General features: G+C 42.7%; 1 protein-coding gene across 1 annotated transcript in view; it reads left to right on the top strand.

Annotated features, from left to right (window-relative positions):
* The first annotated feature begins 9150 nt into the window (after nucleotides 1-9150).
* The window catches only part of Depdc1b (DEP domain containing 1B), a 59631-nt gene continuing 46377 nt past the window's right edge, over nucleotides 9151-22404 (top strand). The window contains exons 1-2 of the mRNA XM_059276262.1: nucleotides 9151-9279; nucleotides 15017-15282. Coding sequence (XP_059132245.1) covers nucleotides 9232-9279; nucleotides 15017-15282 — 314 coding nt within the window. The 5' untranslated portion in view covers nucleotides 9151-9231. The remainder of the gene's footprint in view (nucleotides 9280-15016; nucleotides 15283-22404) is intronic.

Genomic DNA, 22404 nt, shown 5'->3' with positions numbered 1-22404 from the left:
ATTAGAAATTCGTGATTGTCATAGGTATCTGAAACCGATAGCAAGAGTCAAAACCATAAACTAGCTATGGAATCTAGGTACGTCTATGAATGGAATTCATAAAATTGAATCATAAACGACCTTGGTGACTGTGGGCATAATAAAGTCTGTATCCCTTCATATTCTTTCTTGTTTACACAGACATCTCCTGTTTCCTTGCGGCTTGTGGCTCAATCTTTCTGCCAGCCTTGCAGTAGCTTTGAAGCCATCTTTGATGCCCCGCCCCCCATCCCTTATAGCTAGTCACTCATTAAATATTGACATTCCTTTTATTCTTACTGTCGTGTTGTGGCTATCACAAACAAACATTGGAGAGTTTTTTTCCCTATAAAGTGTGTATCAGTTTTCTATTGTCACACAAGAAGTGACATGAGCCTAATGGATTTTATACAACGCCCTCAATGGGTTTTCTACAACACATACTTAATGGCTCTGCTTCCCTGGTCAGTGATCTGCTCTGGTGTGGCTGCCTCTGCTGAGAGTATTGGGTATCAAGAACTGAAGTCAAGGTATTATCCAGGCAGAGATTGGTGGAGGCCATAGTCAAAACCATAAACCAGCTATGAAATCTAGGTACCTCTATGTACAGAATTTAAAAAAAAAATTAAATCATAAGCCACCTTGGTGATTTGGAGCATAATAAAGTCTGTAACCCTTCATATTCCTTCTTGTTCACACAGACATCTCCTGTTTCCTTGTGGCTCGTGGCTCAATCTTCCTGCCTATAACTCATTTAGGTTTTTGGAATTCAGCTCTTCTATAAATCTTTGACTTCAGCTCTAAGACCAACTAGAAAGCACTGTTTCCTCTCACAAGGGGTCACGGGATGAAGCCAGCCTCATGCTTTAGCTTTAGTATGATAGATAATGGATTTGGGACTTTAATTATATGTGCAAAATGCCTCATCCCCATACCTAGTAAGGTGTTTGGTAATTACTGAAAGGTCTATGCACTTTAGACTGAGAACTAAGTGGCTACAACAGTAAATTTTATACGGCAACTTGACTGAGTCAAAGGATACTCAGATGCTAGTCAAAAATTATTCTGAGTGGGTTTTTTTTTTTAATGTGTGTTTATGAGTGGCACACGTGTGTGCATAAGTGTGTATGTGTTTGCATGTGTGTGGGCACATGTGTGCACGCAGGTTCCTGTGTGCTTGTGGAAGCCCTAGGTTTATAACAGAAATTTTCTTGGATTGCTAGTCCACCTCATTCTTTTTTAGGCAGGTTGCTGTGACCTGCACAGCTCAGGATAGATCTAACTGGGGCCGTGAGGAATGGAGAAAGAGCAGACATACACAGTGCGATCAGGTGAGCCATGTGCTCTGATGGAGATGCACCAGCAATAGCCTGACACCTCAGCATGTTTGTTTCATAGTCTGAATCAAGGAGCCAGGTTTACTGTAGATAGCTCAATGAGGAGGCAGGGTTTTTATACATAGCTGAACAAAGACTCAGGTTTAGCTCATCTCAGTAGGGGGTCTCTATAGGGAAACAGTCTCAGGCTGTAAATATCTGGGAAGAGGAAGTTCTGGTTGACATTTTCTGCACACGCTGCCAACATCTACACACAGACCCAGGGAACGCTTTGCCAGTCCCATGAGTTGGAGGTGTTTTGGGGGCCTTTATCAGAATGACCTTGTGGACATGTCTGTGGGGTATTTTCTTGATTAATGATTGATGTGAAGAACATAGCCCACTGTGCCACTCCTGGGCAGGTGGTCCAGGGTTGCAGAAGAAAGTAGGGGAGAGAGAGAGAGAGAGAGAAAGAGAGAGAGAGAGAGAGAGAGAGAGAGAGAGAGAGAGAGAGAGAGAGAGAGAGAGAGAGAATCCCTGCCCCTGTTCTTTGAGTTCCTGCCCTGACTGCCCTCAGATTGTTACCTGAACGAGTGAGATGACATAAACCCTGTCCTCCCCAAGCTGCTTTTGGTCATGGTGTTTATCTCAGCAACAGAAGCTAAGTAGAACATCAATTGAGCCATCTCTCCAGCCCTGACTTCTTGCTTTTTACTTAATTTACAATTTTTGTACTTATGGAGTTAAGTATTATAATTTAACACACACACACACATATAATATAGGATAATCAAGTTAGGGAAATTAGCACCCCACCTTCTCAAATATTACAAAGTTTGTAAACCTTCCAACCCTTTTCTTCTAGGTCTTTATAAACATATAATAATCAATTGCTGTGTAGTTTACCCTATTGTCTGTGAACATCGGAATCCTCCCTTACACTTCTAACTACATTTTTGGTACCCATTGTCCTTCTCCTCCCTCTTCCCTCCCATCTACCCATCGTAGCCTCTTGGTTTTTATTCTAGTCTCTACCACAATGTGATTCAACTCTTAGCTTCCTCAAATGAGTGAGAAAATACAGTGTCTGTCTTTTTGTGCCCGGCCTCACTTAATATGATATGCTCTTCTCCCATCTATGCTGCTATAAATGGTAAGATTTCACCATTCTCTAGTGGTAGAATAATATTCCATTGTGGTGTTAAATGCTTCATTTCCTTCCCTCATTCTCTTCTACATTCTTTACTTTTAAAAGAAAAATCCTCTTCTCTCTTAGAGCTGAAAATTGAACCCAGGGCCTCATGAATGCTACGCCACATCTTTATTTTATTTCATTTTTATTCATCTACCCACCAATGGACACTTTGGTCGAATCCACATTTGGCTACTGTGCATGGTGCAGTAAGAAACTTGGGAAGCATGGGAGTGCAGCCATCTTTCCAAAACACCGATTTCAATTCCTTTGACTGAACACAATAGTGGGACTCTGCCACGCAAATGGAGCCACTGGCATGGGAGCAAAGGCACTCTCCACTGTCGGGCTACCTGTGGGTGGAGATTTCAGATGTTAATGAGGTAGGAGAAGTTGTATGTGGAACTATATGTAGACGAATTTCTAAGCAGTGTATTAAGTAAGAAACACGGAGCCAAACATAGGGGTGAAAGCCTTAGAGATCAGGGAAATAGGAATAGCTACCAGCTACCTTACCTCACCACACCACAGCTTCCAGAGTGAGCTACTGCCTGTCTACCAGCGCCTTTATTGCCTTGCTGTTCTGCCCTCTCTTTGGCTCTTAGTCCAGCTACCTCACTTCCTTGTCACTGCCTGTCTGTACAGACCTCCAGGTCTCTATGGTTGGTACTGGGATTAAAGGCGTGTGTCACCATGCTTGGCTCTGTTCCCTAGTGTGGCCATGAACACACAGAGACCCTGCCTGCCAAGTGATCGGATTAAGGACCTGTGCTACCACTGCCTGACTTTTGTGTTTACTTTAAAATGGCTGCCCTTTTTCCCCTTGATCTCCAGGCATGCTTTATTTATTAACATACAAATAAAATATCACCACAAATAAAATATCACCACAAGTACATGTCACAGAGAATGCAGGAGACATCAAAGATCCCATTGAAGTATATACATTGAAGACCTTTCAGCTACTAGCCTGCTTCTCCCTCAGAAGTGTCTCCTTTCTTAGATTCCCTTACTTTTCTTGCTACTACCATGTGTCTTTGTCCAGCTCCTTCCAGGATATAAGAACCTGGAGCCCCTCCAGAGGCATCCACTGAACTCCGCTACCCACCAGTATCAAGAACCAGTATCAAGGACTACTATTCCCACATGCCATTCTGTCACCGTTGCAATTTTGTGTCTGTAATCCTCCGACGATTTTCTAAATGGATTGCCTATCTCCAGGATCTTCCACCAATCCATCTAGTTAGTATTCCTCAGGCAAATGTTGGCTACAAATTGCTTTTCCATCAAATGACTTTTCCAGCTATTGGGAAATACACTTCACTGTAAATGCTATTTGGCATGGCCAATATATGCCAGAAACTGAGCTTGTGCCCAAATATCTACACCCATTTAGCAGTGTTCTTTGGTAAATGTTTAATTAGGACAGATTTCGAACTGCAGTGCGGGAAGTATGAGGTGCCAGCAGGTGAAGGGGCACCAGACATGTGTGGATGACACTTTCCAAACTCAAAAGGAAAGACAGATAACTTTAATGATTAAAAAGTAGCAGAGGAGGCAGGAGAGGTGGCTCAGCGGTTAAGAGCACTGGCTGCTCTTCCAGAGGTCCCAGGTTCAATTCCCAGCACTCACATGGCAGCTCACAACTGTGAGAATCTGACACCTTCTAGAGAATCTGACACCTTCACACCAATGCACAGAAAATAAAGTTCAATAAATAATTTTTAAAAAGTAGCAGGGGAGCAGATTCAGAAATAAATTTGATAGATTATATGAAAATATAAAAGGTCATCATTTTGTAGAATAAATTTACATAAGAAATGGCAACTATAGTCAATCAAAATTTTCTTTAAGAAATTAATAGTTTTGTAAGTATTTATGGTTTTATGTGTTAGTGTATTGTGTACATTTATGTAAGTGCACTGCGTGCACGCTTTGGACCTGAGGAGACCAGAAGAGGGTGCTGGATAACTGGGGACAGGAGTTACTGATGGTGGTAAGCCTCTGTGTGGGTGCTGGAGACTGAACCTGGGTCCCCTGCAAGAGCAGCAAGTGCTTTTAGCTGCGGAGCCATCTCTCCAGCCCCAAGAAATGAATAAAAAAAAAGTTGAGACAGTATCATTGTGTATTCCAAGCTGGCTTTGAATTCCTGACCCTCCTGGGTCTGCCTCCTCAGAGATTACAGGCATGAACCCCACACATAGAACAGAACTTAATAATTAAACATTTTAAATTAGATTGGTCAATTGATTGATTGATTGATTGATTGTGTGTGTGTGTGTGTGTGTGTGTGTGTGTGTGTGTGTGTGTAGGAATGTGTGTTGTTGACAGAGGACAACTTTCAGGAGTCTGCTCTCTTTTCCCACCATGTAGGTGTGGGTCCTGGGGAATCAAACTCAGGTCTGTAGAATTAGCACACACCCTTAACCTTACTGAGCCATTTTGGGAATCTGAAAAATTGAAACCGGTCTGAAGCTCAGTTTCATTTGCTTATTTGTTCATTCCTTCAGCAGCTCCTCGTTGGGTGTTACTATGTGCCAATACCAGGCTGATTATTTGTCTTATCTGTTGAGCGGTTGCAACAGTCTCCTAGCTCATTTACCTGTTTCCACCCTTGTGCTCCATGCCTCCCTTAGCCAATCATTGTTGGCACAGTAACCAGAGTGGCACTGAAAAATATTCCAGATCTTGGCCCTTGCCTGATCAAAAACTTTTAATATGCTTTTAATTAAATTAGAACAAGATTTTAATCCCATGGACTATAATGTGGCCCCAAGGCCTTTCTGTACCCTTTATCTGATCTCTTTCCGCTCTCCCTGTCTGCCTGCCTCCAGTGTCAAGCTCCTTGTGCACCCTGGCTAGGGTAGGCATGAGCCTATCTCAGGCTTTCATGGGGTCTGCTCATTTTCCTGGCTTTGAAGGTTGTTCCTCACACAGCTCCCTGACTTCGGTCACATGGACTACTCACATGTCCCTTGGTCAGTCGTGTCTTCTCTGGTCACTGGACAAAAAGAGCATCTCTTTGCACCATTTCTCCCTCATGGCTCTGCTTTTTTTCCCCACACTCCATCACCACAAGATCTCTCTCTCTCTCTCTCTCTATTCATATTATATTTAGTTCCGCGTCCCTTCTTACTTAGGATGTCTACTGTAGGTAAAAGGGACTTTGCATGATCTATTGCTGTATTCTAGTAACTGGACCAGTATCTTGTACATAGTAGGTATACCTGCATACTTGCTGAATCACTGAGTGACCATCCTTTTTTTTTGTGTGTGTGTGAACATTCATTTTTTTTAAATGCTGAGATAATTCCACTTAATAGTTTAAATAATCACAATGAAATTATATAGTTTAAAAATATTTTTCATACATCTTTACCCTTTCTTTTTCACCTGCAACTCATATTTGTGAATAACATTAATGTATGCTCTGGAGAAACACTTTCCGATGGGGAAGTGGTGGTACAGAGTAATAGCAGTGCAGAGAAAGCCAGGCTTTTAACTCTGAAGAATCTCAGCAAATGGACAATTTTTAAGTTATTTTATTTTCAAATGAAGTGTGTTTGCATTTGTGTGTGTGTGTGTGTGTGTGTGTGTGTGTGTGTGTGTGTACCTAAGTGCATGTGCCTGCAGTGGCCAAAAGGGGGAGTCATATTCCTTGGAGCTGGAGCTACAGGCAGTTGTAAGCTACCCAATATGGGTGCTGGGAGCTGAACTCTGGTCCTCTAGCCCCTACAAATGGATATTATTGATGGCTAAAACGCTAATAAAAAAAAACAACAACACTGAATGGACATTGAGGGGCATCATTGTAGCTTGATTTTTCCTGCCTTGCCCACAGTCAGGACAAATCTCTCTCACCTGCCAGTCCCATAGCCACTCAGACCCGACCAAGTAAACACAGAGACTTATATTGGTTACAAACTGTATGGCCGTGGCAGGCTTCTTGCTAACTGTTCTTACAGCTTAAATGAATCCATTTCTATTAAGTTATACCTTGCCACGTGGCTCGTGGCTTACCGGCATCTTCACATGCTGTTTTTCATCGTGGCGGCTGGCAGTGTCTCTCTGACTCAGCCTTCCACTTCCCAGCTTTATTCTCCTCCTTGTCCCGCCTACACTTCCTGCCTAGCCAATGGCCAATCAGTGTTTTATTTATTGACTAATTAGCAACACATTTGCCATAGAGAACATCCCACAGCACATCATGAAGAGCTAAAGTCTCATGTAAGCAATGAGTGACTTGTGGTCAGTGAGTGACTTGTGGTCAGTGAGGGACTTGTGCAGGAGCTATACTGAATGTGATATCCAGGAATCCTCTGGGTGGCAAGGCAGAGCTCAGCCACTCCCTGGTCAGAGTGATTTGAGAATCACAACCTCCCGTACACAGTATACTTGAGGCCAACTTCTTTCCGCTGCCCAGCTTGCAACTTCCTACTGCCAGTGGCAAGGCAGTGAAACAGCCAGTTCTCCATGAGATAACATGCATCCCGTGAGGATGTCTGCACACGGAGTCAGTTTCTGTATCATCTCAACGGCCTCAGACTTGAGTGTGCCACAGAAGAGAATGCACAGCAAGTCATTAAAATTGTTTTGCCCAGGATGTAGAAAAGGATGCAGTGATCTAACTGAGACATAACTGGGAGTTACACTTAGGGAGGCAGTAATGTCATTAAATACACACTCTATATTCAGTGAAACCCAGTTCAACCCAAATTATAATGGGGGGGGGGCTGAAAGATAATTAAAGACATTGATTTTGATCATTTTTAGTTATTCAACTGTGTGCTTTCTTTTTATAAAACTGGAGCCTGGTAAAGATTATTGGGTACAATGATGACAGGTTCTTGAAATGTCTTTGTATAAATAAATATGTGTTAGATTTTATTTTGACTGTCCATTTCGATTTTTGAAGGTATTAGTAAAACCATCCAAACCAAATTACCAAATGAAATCAAACTCTACACAGACTATGGTAATAGAAAGCACAGGTGTAGGTCCACTTTCTGTTAGTTACTAGACAATGGATTGATTCTAAGCAAGCTGTCTGCCTCCTCTGAAGCTCAGCTTTCTTAGTAATAAAATGCAGTTTCTCCTGTTTACATATCTAATCCAATGTGATTATCAGTGATTTGAAGAAGCTCTGGAATATGTCTCACAAATACAAGGATTATGAGTCAGACATACATAATGGCACAAGTGTTTATCCTCAGCTTTTGGGAAGAGGTCCCCAAAGCCTGTGTGGAGGTCAGAGTTCAACTTGGGGGAGTCAGTTCTCTGTTTCCATCGTATAGGCTCTCAGGATCAAACTCAGGGCATTGGCCTTAGTGGCAAGTGCTTTTACTAACAAGCATCTCACCTCAGGCCCTCAAATAAAATTTTCACTGAGCATGTCTAGGCTTTACTTTGTAATCTTTTTTTTTTTTTTTTTTAATGATTCACTGAGTTTAATTAGGGTTGCTTACATGGGCATGGGTGTGGGTTATTTACTGGAAGAAAATAGATGATATCTCTCAGCATCCATTAACTTCCAATAACCTCCTCACTAGTGGCCCGGCCCTGGCCTGCTGGAATGTTGACAGGCTCCATCGTGTGCAGGTCTAGTACAGGTAATCAAACTTGCTGTGAGTTCATGAGTATAACATCCATATCATGTCCCGAAGACAGCATCTCACAGAACTCCTCCCAATCCCTCAGCTCGTACATTCTGCCTCCTCTTCGGCCGTGTTCCCTGAGAGCGGATGTTCATATAAATATCCCATGCTCAGGGCTACTTAATTTCAGCACTTTCACCAGTTTTGAGGGTCTGGATTAACCACTGTCGATTGCAAAAAGCAGCTTCCATGATCAAGGGGGTGCTCAGCAGGCTCTTGTCCTGGTCTTCACCGAGGCGTCCAGACAGAGTCTGAACTGTGGTTACTGATGAAAGGCATATAGCGTAGACACTGGTGAAGTTATTTGTCTCTTCGAACAGTTCCAAGTCGGACCAATTCCCAAGGGCTGGAGGTGGGAAGGCGATTCAGTGCAGAGAAAACATGCTCACCAACCCCATAAACAAAGGACTGCCCATATCAGTCAGATGCTAAATAGAAAACATCAAGTTCAAGGAGGGAAAAAGATTATTGTAGTTTATCAAGAGAACAGAACAGAAGCCAACCAGGGCCTCCTTATCGCTCTGATAGTCTCTCTACGACTCCTTATGGCGGATTGCCTTTATCTGGGTTTTCAAAGTTCCTCCACTTGGACAGCAGTCAACCGGCTTCCTTTCACCACCCACTTCTTCCTCTCTTAGCTAACTCCCAGATTCTCTGCCCTGGGTGCTGCTGACGGGGATTATCTACCAGGTTCCAGGTAGGCTTGACTCACTGGGCTCAGCGGCAGAGCTGGTAGTAGGGTAGTCGGGGTAGGGTTTGGCCAGCGCCTTCCACGGCGGGCCGGCGATACCCTGCGCGATCAGTCACGCCCGCGGGTGTCCGAGCGCCCACTGGCGAGGAGGAAGCATCTTCCCTCTCCAGCTGCGGGAGGGCCAAACCCAGCGTAAAGAAACCTAGCACACGCACGGCCACGCCCACTCACGCAGTTCCGGTCACATGCCCCGGCAGTGTCCAATCAGCGCCTGGAACCCGCAGGCTGGCAATTCAAACTGCGGCGCGGCGAGCTCGGGAGTCCGCGCCGGCGTTGCCCGGCGACCGCTGCGGGTTAGGAATGGAGCACCGTATCGTGGGCCCCGGGCCGTACCGGGCCACCAAGCTGGTGAGTGAGAGTGCGGGCCGGGCGGACCCCGCGCCACCGTCCCCGCCGTGACCCGGACGGTGCGCATCCGCTGGGGTCTGCCGGGGCTGGTGGGCGAGCGTCTGCTGGGGTTGCGGCTCCTCACCCTGCCCCGCAGCCGGCAGACGAGGCCCGGAGCCAGCCCCACCAGGGTGGGATGGACTTCATCTGCTGGCTGTGGCTATGTTAGGGCAGTAGACGGTGATTTCAGCCTTAACGGGAAGCGAACACCAGGCGGTGGCGTTCCCCTTTGTCCTCCCCTACCTACTCTAGCGTCTGGGATTTGACCTTAGGTGGGGAGCCCTAGGACCACCCTACCCGTGTAGCACTTGTGGGTTGCGGTGATCCAGGCAAGGGCGTGTCTACTTCCTGAGTGGCACTGTTGACACTTGACTAATGATCTTTGTAACGGTGCACAGCACGGAGGTGGATTGCTCTTCTAAAGGTTCCTGCCCCTGGCGTTTCAGTATTTGTCAGCACCCACCTCACTTAGGGGTCGGCTCTGATAGGTGGTCTGCAAGCTCTGCAGATGCGCCAGGGTGAGGAGAGGCCTTTTTCTCATGGAAACTTAGCTGATCAGTGTTATTATTACTTGGAGGAAGTAATTTTACTGACCTCTGCCTCCATGGATTAGCACGACGGGGTAGGCACACGTGAGGACTTTGCGTTTAGTCTGTGTGAACTACTATCAGGTGCATGTACCTTGCAATCAAGTCTCGCCGCTCTCTGTACTCTAAGAAATATCCTGGGAAAGGTGGGGAGGAGGATCCAAACTCTCTTAGACTCACTTAGACTCATATTCTAGAGACATAGTTTCCTTTCTTTCTAGAGGCAGGGTATCTGTCTTCTGTGGAGTCAAGCCACCTTCCGGATGAGAAGTCAGATTTTGGGCTGCTTGTTCTTTATTCTTTTATTAGACTTATGAGGACACTTGGAGAATCATAAAGAAGAAGAAAAAAAAAAGATTATGAATCTTCACAGAAAAGAGCACTTGTCACATGTGAAGTTTCTCCTAAGATTTTAGGGACTGTGGTATTGTTTCATTTGGCCGAAAAAGTCACGTTGCTAAGGTGCCCGTGAAGAGGAGGACTGGAGGAATCATTGTACAATCTACTGGACACCCAGAGTGATCCACTTATTTTAATAAGCCTAAATTAATAAATTTAGGTTTTCTTTAGAGCCAGTTTCTAAGAGGTATGAATGGTAATGACAAGGAAAATTAGTCTTAAAGTTGGTATTTTTGTTATGTCCAGATCGCGGGGACCCCCAAAAGACCACCACAGAGCCTGAATCCCATATATAAAAGCAAAGAGCCTTTATTTTCAAGCTCCAAGCTTAGTCTTTCTGTCTGTCCAAAGCAGTGGTGAGAGCAGAGAGCCCTGAGCTCAGGCTGGATAGAGTTTTTATCATAGCAGAGGTTGGGGTAAGGGGATTTTCAGGGTTCAGGACCCTGATTGGCTGACATTTGTCTAGGAGTATCTGTAAAACAGAAATAGGTGTAAAACAGAAATAGGTGTGTGCTCGACTCAGGGACACCTGGCCATCTTATCTAACGTTGGAATGTTTGGGATGTCAGGTACTTCCCCTTAGATGTAGGCCCTCCCTGGGTAGGGTCAGCTTATGGCTTTTCCTGAGTCTGGGTGTTGCCTGTCAGTAAGCTGGTCACAGAACCTGTGTCTGGGCCTCTAAACCTGTCATGGCAGCTGTGTGGTCAAGCTGTTTTGGGCCCCCCACAGTGTTCATAACTGCTTTGACAGAAGTGGGTTCCAGCATTTAAACTGCCTGAGGTCGGGACTATTGTTAGAAGATAGAAGTTGACTTTCAGTGACTTTCACAAACATGGCAGCCCTCTCCTACCTGTGAAGGGTATGTTTCAAGAATCCCACTTGGTGGTTTGAATAAGGATGGCTCTCATAGACTCACATATTTGGATGCTTAATCACCCTGAATGGAACTGTTTGAAAAGAGTACAAGGATTAGGAGGTGTGTGTGTGGCCGTGTTGGAGGAAGTGTGTCACGGGGTGGGGGGGTGGGGGGTGGGGGTGGGCTTTGAGGTTTGAAAAGCCCATGCTGAGCCCAGAGTCTTTCTCTCCGTCTGTGGATCTTACTCCTAGCTATTTCTCTAGCACCTGCCTGCTTGCTCTCATGCTCCCTATCATGATGCTAATATACTAACCCCCGAATCTATAAACAAGCTCCCAATTAAATGTTGTTATATAAGAGTTGCCTTGGTCCTGGTATCTCTTCATAGCAATAGAACACTGACTAAGACACCTAGCCAATGCCTAAAACCATGATAGTGCTAGACCCTATATATAGCATACATACTATGTGTTTTTCCTATATGTCTATGATAGTTTAATTTATAAATTAACGCAATGAGGGATTATCAACACTACTAACAAAATGGAGCAATTAACATACTCTAATAAAGTTCACTATAATACTTTAGAGCCATTGTTCATTAAAATAAAGATTACCTCACCAATTGACCTGATAACCTACACAGGACTAAATGACTTATGTGTGAGTGGCATATGCAGTGTGGATACACTGGACATTGATATCATTCACATCCCTGACAGGATGAGGCAATTTCACTCTGCTACTCAGAGCTGCACGCAATTGAAAACTTAGGAATTGTAAAGTTTATTAACTGTGGGTAACCAAAACTTTGGATAAGGGTTGACTGTTATATCTTCCTTTAGGGTAGAAAAAAAACGTATTTCCTCCTCTACACAATTTATTCATAATACTTGTTCAAGGGTAACAAACTGGATTTGGGTATGACAAGTCCTTATTGTTAGGATCCTGTATATACGCAGCTCGGGATCTTGCATCTTACGTCATTAGGGGGCCCTGGCGACTACGTGGTCATGAAATCTGCGCCTTAAAAAGCCAGATGCAGACCTCCACCCTCTCTTTCTGCTCTCTCTCTCTGTTCCCTCTCTGCTCCCTGCTCTCTGCTCCTAAGACTTTTTCTAACCCTAAACTGTCTGATGCTCTGATTAAAGCTGGCTATTGCATAAGACTTTAGCCCGCCTCCTCTTTAGGCTCTACTATCCCAGGTTCATGCTGCCAATAGAGCAGTAACAGTTACTCTGAGGATTGCTTTATGCAAAGGCACAGTGGGGAGGAAGATTGGCATGTCCCTGTTGTATGAGGAACAAAAATGATAGCCATTTATTCACACATTCACATTCTAGAAGCAAAGAGTAGGCTAGGGCCTCATGAGGGGTGGGATTAATTCTAAGGAATGCCAGGAACATTGCTGTGGTGTTCTTGGTGTCTCTGGCATAGGCTATGGAAAGCTGTGACTGTTTTTATATAGTGACCACTTTCTGGTGCTTGCAGTATTCACTCACGGCTGCCACTGTCAGGTGACTGTTGGGATGCTGACAAGGTCATTGCCATGTTCATAAAGCTTCCAGCAGGAGCTGGATAAATGGCTTCCTTATTCTAGACCTATTCACTTCCTGAGTTCCTCTTGCTGATGCAATTTCACTCATAAATAAGGAGGAAGAGGCCGATTGTCTTGAAGTTATTTAAAAAAAATGACATCTAGAGAGATCTGGTTTTTGTCTTAAAGGGACATAGTGGCTCATGTGAGTCCATCAGTGACATTTGGGAGCAGAAGGAAACTGGATATTTTTATGGTACTTAATATGTACCAAACTTTCTATAAACCGTGAATGGAAGATCTGAGATTAGAACCCCCAGTCTCATCCAGTACCTCATGTTTCCCCGTTCTTCAGAGACTGATTCTGTCCTGTTGAAGCAGCCCAACATCTCTTAAATCAAGGCCAGGATCAGTGTGCCGTGTGCATCACCAGCAGTGTATTGAGTGTGAGTCAATATGCACTAATCTGACACGTTTGTTTTTTAAAGGTTCCTAAACCAAGTGTAATGGGGGTGGGGGGACACATGTCTCTTTGATTTGGCTGGAGTGGATTGAACCAGCTCATGATGTCCTGTTTCTTAGCAGTCTGATCATGGGCAACACCTACCTCCATGGCCTTCTTTTTTGATTGTTTTTTTTTTTTTTTTGTAAGGGTGGATAGGAGGGAAGTCTTGTTTTGTAGCTTATGCTGGCCTTGAACTCACATTCATCTTGCCTTAAGGCAAATCAGAAGACTATGGGTGGGTACATGCCAGCACTCCAGCTAGTTTCCATGATTTTCATGTATCAGAATCTCAACCTTTTTGAGTTTTAGTTTGCTGTAATTTAGTTTGCTATTATTTCTATATTCTGTAGAAATGTGTTAACTGTGCCCCAGTATTTTCTGCTTCTTGGCAGAGACTGGCCTGAATCCTGGAGACTCAAAGGGAGCTTTTCTATATACTTGTTCCAGCTTCAATGGCTATACCCTGATAATAAAATAGAATACATGAGTAGCTTTATTAAGTAGCTACTTTAGGGCAGGCGCTGTGATAGACTTTTTAGTTTTAGTTTTTTGTCTCTGGTCTTTGTTGCTATGTAGCTGGAGATACACAGGCTTGGCTAGCAGTGAATGTGAAGCTGGCCTGCTGGTCATTAGCAGAGCAGGCTGTGAAATTAGATGGGGCTTCAGAGCCTGAACTCTGCACATTCAGTTTTTTGTGACCATGCGGCATCTGAAGACACCATGCCTGACTAAACTGTGTTCTTTCAGAAGAGCCTCCAAACCAACCACCCTCTCAGGCAAGCAAAGGGCGGAGAGAACTTGATTGCGACAAAAGTGTAGAAGGGACTTTACAGTTTGTGTGTATGATCTGACATATCTGACGAGCGATTCCTTTCGAACATCTTTCTTTGGCAAATAAGCAAAAACTTGATACTACTGTGAAGGGTTTTCTCTGCTGTCTTGAGGTCTTTGACACTGTGCAGTGTATCATCACTATTCATGCCTTTATTTTTTCCCCATGAGATCTCTCTCACACTATGAACAGTCTGTAAGTGTTGGCTGAATGAAGTCATATTAAACAAGGGACTTCTAGAAATGAATTATGCATAATGGGATGTTGGAGAGTAAGTTTTGGCGTGTTTCGCTGTATAGTTTAAGCTGGCCTGGGACTTTGTATGGATTCCAGGCTGGCCTTGAACTCAAAGTCCTCCTGCCTCAGATTCCTGAGTGCTGGGATTATAAGTAAGTGTGTAGCACCAGTACTTACTCCTATGATTTTCATTCATAGAAATTCACAGATTTTTACTACTAGCACAACTTGCCGACAGTGTTTTCAATAACTATTCCTTGAGTGAGTAAAGGATGAACTATCCTTTAGAAGCTGCATTTTGCTTATTTCTGTTTTGTAAGTAGTTCTATTTTTGCTCCAATTGTAACAAAATAACCATAACTTAGACTATTTTAACTGTTTCTAAGTGTATAGTTCTGTGGCATTAATTACATCCACACCATTTTGTAATCATTGCCTCCCACCATTCACTCGTTAGGACTTTAAGAGTTTGAAGGCTGCAAATAAAATACTAAATCTCCATCTGTTATTCTAGTGTTTTTTAATTAAAAAAATTTAACTATCTACTTGTTTATTCACCTACCTACCTACCAACCTACCAATTTGTTTATCCTTTAACTTAGGATCCTGTGTATGCTAAGCAGTCCCCAGTCTTCAAGCAATTTATTAAATGGAAAAATGGCATTCCTTGATTTAAATATTTGGGATGTATTAACCTTTAAAGACCACTAGTCGATAACTGAATTCTTCTGTATCCTTTGCCTAGTGGAATGAAACGGTGGAGCTTTTTCGTGCCAGGATGCCTTTACGGAAACACCGCTGTCGTTTCAAGAGTCACGAGAACTGCTTCACAGCAGCGGAAGCTGTGGACTGGCTGCACGAGCTCCTGAGGAACAGTCAGAACTTTGGGCCCGAGGTAACTCGCAAACAAACAGTCCAGCTGCTAAAAAAATTCCTGAAGAATCACGTTATTGAAGACGTCAAGGGAAAATGGGGCCAGGAGGATTTTGAAGACAACCGGCACCTCTACAGGTAATGGCGGCGTGTGAGCTCTGCAGGACTGTAGGGAGATTGAGTGCGTCTGCTCAGCATCTGGAAACTTCCTGAAGTGGAAGAGTTTACTGTGTCCACTGAAGCGATGATTCTGTTTGTAATGTGCTAAGTGCCTAACTGAATGGGCTGTTAAAATAAAACCAATTGCAATTTGTCCTGCTCCACCAGAGCACCTCAGAACAGGACTTTGTTGTGATGCTTTTCCGGTAGGGAAGGATTTCCATGCCTTCTGCTGGCCTGGGAGGGTGAGTGTAGTGACTTAGTAGTTCTAGAGTACCCAAGGAGGTGAAACGGTACCTCTGGGTTTAGCTTTGCTGAGCACTAAGGGTTGGAATACTCAGGGGCAGACTGTCTTATCTGGAAACAGCTCAGGGTACATGTGTGGACTGTGTTAGAGTTCCTTACCATCTCTGACTGAGCCTGGTATTGCAAGCCCGCCTTCATCCATGTGATTTGCTGACAGCATTTTATGATGTGGACATTTACCACCAGGTAATCTGAGGGAAATGGAGGTCTCCTATAGTACTTTCTCACGGACCTGTAGGGTATTTTACTGATGGAGGCCAAGGAGACTTCCCTAAAATTCAGGTGATGGAAGGCTACTAGAGAGGAGTGCCATCATGCAGGCTCAGAGAGGAACTGCTTTATCGATTGTAGAAGCCTGTCAGTGCCGAGAACTAGAGAGAGCCTAACACAGGAGTGGAGAACACAGACTCTTAGCTCTTGCTCTCCTTTGTTCTAACCAGAAAACAAGACCCTGATTCTAACCCGTCAAATGAGTGTGTTGCCCCAGGGCGCATGGCTTCGAGCAAAGTGAAGCTGCTCTCTTGTACCTGATCTATTTCTTTGTTTCCCTCTTAGACTAGCATCTGTGCAAAGTAGAGCAGGGTGAGGGTGGTCGTAGGCATGCAGGGCTAACGACAGATGCTGTTGTGCATTTCCGGCCAGACCTCCCTATGGAATGTCCTCCAAAGTCTCCAGTGCCCACATGTCAAGGTTGTCATCTGAGCAGTTAGTGGTATCTCCATTTGGCAATTATTTGCTGATCTAAGTTTAATTAGAGTCTTGAATGGTCTCAGCTTATTCTGAGGCCTGACTGCTTATTGGCCTCAGACAGGGGGAAGTCGAGTTCTGGTTCCACATGGCAAACTGCACTGGGAATTTTTTGTTGTTGTTTGTTTTTTTGAGACGGGGTCTCTCTGTGTAGCTTTGGAGCCTGTCCTGGAACTTTCTCTGTAGACCAGGCAGGCCTGAAACTCACAGAGATCCCGCTTGCCTCTACCTCCTGAGTGCTGGAATTAAACTACCACCCAATAGGGATTCCTTTTGGGAGTTTCCTTGCTTGTACCCATCAAGATTTAGCTAGAACCCTCTGAAATGCTTCTCTGGATGAGTAACACACAATCTTTCCTATTGTGATTTTTTTTCCCCGAGACAGAGTTTCTTTGAATAGCTTTGGAGCTTGTCCTGGAACTCGCTCTGTAGACCAGGCTGGCCTTGAACTCAGCGATCTGCCTGCCTCTGCCTCCTGAGTGCTGGGATTAAAGGCGTGTGCCACCACCGCCCAGCTTCCTATTGTGATCTTCCGAGACTCTGGAATCCTCAGGAGAATAACATAGGAGTGTATTCCACTGAGCACTGATTACTATAATTTTTCATTTCAGTATTGACTTAATTACACATCCCCTTTGATAAAAAAATATTCACAAGATAGATGATATTTCTTCATTAAGTGTAGTGGTCCTTGGGGTCCACCACCTATTGGTTTCAGGAACTCCCCATGTATCCAGAAATCTGCATATACTAAAATTCCTTATGTAAAATATAGGATTTGCATATAACCTATACACATCCCCTGTACATTAAATGCTCTCGAGATTACCAATAATGCCTAATATGTTATAAGTGCTACATAGTTATACTGCAGTGTTATGAAATAATGACCAGCAGTACATATATTCCATCCAGATACAACCACTGTTTTCCTAACGACACAGACCATGAACAGGAAGTGAGGTAAATAAGATGGGAGGCGAAGGATGCTCTGCCGTAAGTGCTGACGAGAGTCTGAAGAAGTGTGAGATGATGGGCTACAGCAATAACTTTTGGCTCATATGGGCTCAGCATAGTATTTGATACACGGCAAATTCAAGTTTTGCTTTTTGAACTTTCTGGAAACCTTTTTTTTTAAACTCTTTGAGATGGTGGTCTTGCTATGTTGTTTGAGCTGGCCTTGAACTCCTAGGCTCAAAAGTGGTCCTTCTGTGTTAGTGTCCCGAAGGTCTGGGAGTACATAGAGGAGCTACTGCATTTGGCTGGAAGTCTTTCTTCTTATACTTTTGTCCCATGCTTGGGTGAATCTGAAGACACGAAACTCATGGATATGGAGGGCTGATTCTAATGATTTTTCTCCCTTGTTTCTTGGTTCTGGTAACTGAATGCTTGTGAATCATAAACAGGACAGTGTTTTGTTGTTTAGTATCTGAACACTCACTATCTCTTTGCTGTTTCCTGCATGGGAATTCTGTAAATTAACCACTAGGTTAGTCTTGGATGGAGTCTATTTAAACACGTAAATCACTGGTGAAAGTGCCTGTGACTTGTATTGAGAGTGAGCTAATGAGTGTACATCCAGCTGTTGCTCACCCACAGGCTTCTGGAATGGTGCTTGAGGTAGTTAGCATCCCATGCTAGAGTTCTGGAGAGGGTTGCCTTCGCTGTTCTGACTGGTGTAGCTCCAGCTGCTTTCTTCAGGTGAAGAAACTAAAGCCAAGTTATCCTGAAAGTTGAAGAAGAGAGAATAAGTCAAGGCAGGTTAGATTTGAAGTGGATGGAGTCAGTGGTGGCGGGATTTAGGACATACTCAAAAGATCCAGATTTATGGAAAGGAGTCCTTTCTAAGTAGTCTAGAAAGTTCTGAAAAGGACAAGGAGGGGAGTTTATGTTGGAAAGAAAGAAACTAACATTCCAGAGCATCTCTGATGTTGCAAACTCAATATGTAATTTGCCATTTAACTAACTCAGCTCCTGCAGATACAAAGCTGGTGTCCTCATTATATGATTATTTTCTTCTTTTTGGAGACAAGAGTTTTACTCTGCAGTCCAGGATGGCTTAAACTTGTGGTAATCCTGTCCCAGCCTTCTAAACACTGAGATTATAGTTGTGAGACCCATTCTGAGCTTCCCTAAATATGAAGGTTAGGAAATGAATAAAGCCAGGTTTACAAACACGTTCAGAGTCTTGGAGCTAGTAGTGGAGAACTCATCATTTTGAGGACTGTCTAGTCTGAGTACTTGTGATGTGCCAGGCTGCTCAGTTTCCACAAGATGAGGTTGCCATAGCTTAACAGATAGTTAGTGATGAATAAACACAGAGACTTGTAGATGTAACCGACCATCTTATTAAATAAGAAACACAGAACCAATGCAAAGAAGAAAGCCAAGAGATCAGAGCTAAGAGCCTTACCTGCCTGCTGCAGCTATCCTCTTCAGCCAAGAGACCTCTCCGAAAGAGACCTACTTCCTGTCAGTTTGTCTTTATATAGACTTTCTGTTTTGCCTTCTCATTGGTTGTAAAACCAACCACATGACTGCCTTGTCACTGTCTGTTGGCTGTATCCTTGAATACACAGAAATTTACCTAGCTCTGCCTACCAAGTGCTGGGATTAAAGGCGTGCACCACCAACACCCAGCTTTTGCTGTGGCTCTAATAGCTCTGACCCCCGGGCAACTTTATTTATTAACATATAATTAAAATCACATTTCAGTACAAATAAAATACCACCATATTTCCCCTTTTCTATTTTAATAAAAAGAAAAAAGGTTATAACTAACATAAGAAAAACTATATACAAAAGTACAATAATTAAATACAATATATACAAGTAATAAATACCTAAACAATGTCTAGTCCATTTGTATTTGACAAATTCAGAGAAAATAATTCTATTATCTATCCTATTTTGGTAAGTCCAAAATGTACCTAATTCACTTTCTATCCTAACTAGTCTTCAATTATAACTAACTAATCTTCAACTACCTCAGAGATCCAAGAAGGAAAATATTACCTAACAAAAATAAAAACAGGAAGTGCATGCAAGCAACTTCCAAAAAATTTGTGAGTTGACAGAAACAGCCAGCTGCCTGGACATTCACCTGAGGTTTCTCTGCAGTGTTGAGGCATCATCTTCAGCCTATAGGCTTAGCGTATCTGACAGACTCATTTGTGAAGTAGGATGTACACAAGGTCAACAGTTCAACCTCACATTGGGTGAGAGCAGTCCATGTACCAGAAACATCTGAATTCCACTAGTGTCCTGTCATGATTCAGGATTTTAAATTCTGGAAATTGTTGATTTTTTTAAATTCAGCTGTCCATTCTTCTTGGCTGTGTATATGTGGCTTCATCTCAGCATCCCGTTCTTCTTCACATCCCTCTATTAAATGCCAGTCTACTATTGAGAGGCGTGAGCTTAGTTACTCTTCAAGAATAACTGTTTCAGCTGTTGTTCCATTGCACATCAGAAGCCATCGGCCCACTGCCTGTTCAGCTGCCTTCGAAGAAAAGGGCACTGTGCCTTTTCCGGATCGCGAAGGCCACTTCAGGGATGGTGCCATATTGTCCTGGCCTCAGAAGATGCCTTTTGATAAAGCCATAACCACACTTGTTTTGGCAAGAATCAGTAGTCCTTTGTTTCGTGTCCTGTCTGTCCTGTTTGTCCTGTTGATTCGAGGATACTTTGTTGTCCAGTTGCTAACTTTTGCCACAATGAAACTTAACTCCATATGCAGTTTCTTCAATGTCCATATTTTCTCTGAAGTAGATTGGTACTGCCAGGAGCCGACATGTCTCATAGTCATAACAAAAAAGAAAAATTTTCTAAGTTATTAAAACATTTTAAATGCCATATTCTGTAGATCTCTGAAGGGTTTGAAGATGACCTGTCTATCTAAAATATATCTGCTCAATTTTTAAAACATATCTAATATGACTACAAGTTCTATTGTAATGTCTAACTACTAACTTTCATTTCTTTATATCCTAATAGTTGGTAATAACAACATTCAAGGATCAGAAAATTGCATTACATTGTTAAATGAATGGTATAAGTACAATTAGAAATATACATAAAGCATTTTCTAACAATATCAATTTCAATATATATAATTTGTATACAATAGAAAACAATCCAATCAAATGTAAAGTATTTAAAACTAGTAATTGTCTTTTTTTTTAAAACAAGAACCTTAAATCTAATCTCCTTTGCTTAGCCTTTTTCCTAACCCTTGACAACAACTTGTAACCAACCCCCCTAAACAATGAAAATTATCCCAGACCCAAAACCCATTAAAAAGACCAAAGAACCACCCGCCCTACACCACCTCTTTGGGAATGTGGGCATCGTATTCTTAAAATTGCTTCCTGCTGGGTATGGGCGAAGTTATCTTTATCCTGAAAGAAAAATTTTAGGTTAATTGTCAAATTCTAGGAAAGGTAACTATATCCTTCATTATCCAGTCTGTGTATAATGCCAAAGTTCAGGGTTTATCTCAAGTCCTTATTCAAGTAGTCTTTGAGACTGGATCATCTCAGCTAGTCATCTCAAAATTGCTCTGAGCACCTTGTAGTTCAAAGCTGATCTGTAGATGATGTTTGTCAGCTTAGTGATATTATTATTGTCCACGTGGAATTGTTGTTGTTGTGGGGCCCCATCTTCTTCCTGGAGACTTCAGTGGATGTTAGGCCTGGCCGTGATTTCCTGCAGAAAACTGATAAGAGACTCGAACACAAAGACATATATATGCAGCTAATTGAAGCCTTTTTTCTAGAATTAGTTAGTACTCTATATGACCATTCATATCTTAACAAAGTTTAAAATGTATATATATCTATATATATTAATCTTGTAAATTTTGATATAAAATTTATACTTTAAGAAAAGTTTAAAGAATCAGAATAGAATTAAAGAGTTGAGATTAGTAATAGAATAGTCCCTTAATTAATTTGGCTTTTCTCCTGTCCCATAGCAGAAGATGGCTCTTTTATTCTGGCATGATACAGGGAGTTTGCATTTTCCTTTTAACAACATGCTTGAGTTTAAAGAAGGAGCCATTCTCCAACTCCAAAGTCAGCTTTAAATTTTGATTGAACTGGGACTATTAGAAGACCAATAGTGTTAGATCTTTAGAGAAGAGCAGAAACAAACATTTAGGAAGACATAAATTTTTTTTTAGATGATATACCCATACGCCATTTCACTCTGTTTCCTGGGATAGATGATTTGTCCCTTTTCTTCAGTTGTCTCATTTGTCCAGTGTTCTTCAGATTCCTTAACCTTCATTCTCCTAAAAGACAAAAACAAAAACCTTTCCCCAAGGTTTTTTGGGGATGTTCCTTTTTGGCAAGTTATTATCTGATTAAATGAAAAGGCATGTGTTACTGGTATAAGTTAGTTTAAATTGGATGTTCATGCTGGTTGATGAACTATCACCTCCTCTAATTAAGAGGTCTCTCTTGTTCAAATCGAACCCTTATCAATTTTAATGGTACCCACAGCTTATCTTCTCCTGTAGAAACAAAAGCAAAACCTCTTCCCCAACGTAACACATATCCTGGTTTCCATTCTGAGGTCAGCACATCCTTAAAGTATATAGGCTGATTTAATTCTGTAGTTTTTTCTGTTATCCAATGTCTCTCTGCAGCTGTTGTTCCTTTCTCATTGGCATTGAGAAAATTCAAAGTTAATAGAGCATTATGTAGTCTATTTCTGGGGTTTTTTGTTACTCCTTTTTGTTTATTTAGCATATCCTTCAAAGTTCTGTTTGATCTTTCTATAACTGCTTGACCTGTAGCATCTCCTCTGTCCTGCCTTTCTCCTTCCTCCTCTCTAGTTAGAATGTCCCGCCTAACCCTATTCGGCCTCACCATTGGCCTAACAGCTTTATTTATCAACCAGTCAGAGCAACAGATCTTCACAACATACAAAAAGACATTCCCCCATCAAGTTTGTTTTGTACCCCCCAGCAAATCCTGTGTATGGCGCCTACCCTGAAGAATGGTTAATATACCCAGGGAGACTCCATTAGAGAAAACTAATTTT

Source organism: Peromyscus eremicus, chromosome 11, assembly GCF_949786415.1.
Source record: "Peromyscus eremicus chromosome 11, PerEre_H2_v1, whole genome shotgun sequence".
Taxonomy (NCBI): domain Eukaryota; kingdom Metazoa; phylum Chordata; class Mammalia; order Rodentia; family Cricetidae; genus Peromyscus; species Peromyscus eremicus.
The sequence above is the reverse complement of the archived record's forward strand: the minus strand, read 5'-3'. Positions and strand labels throughout refer to the sequence as shown.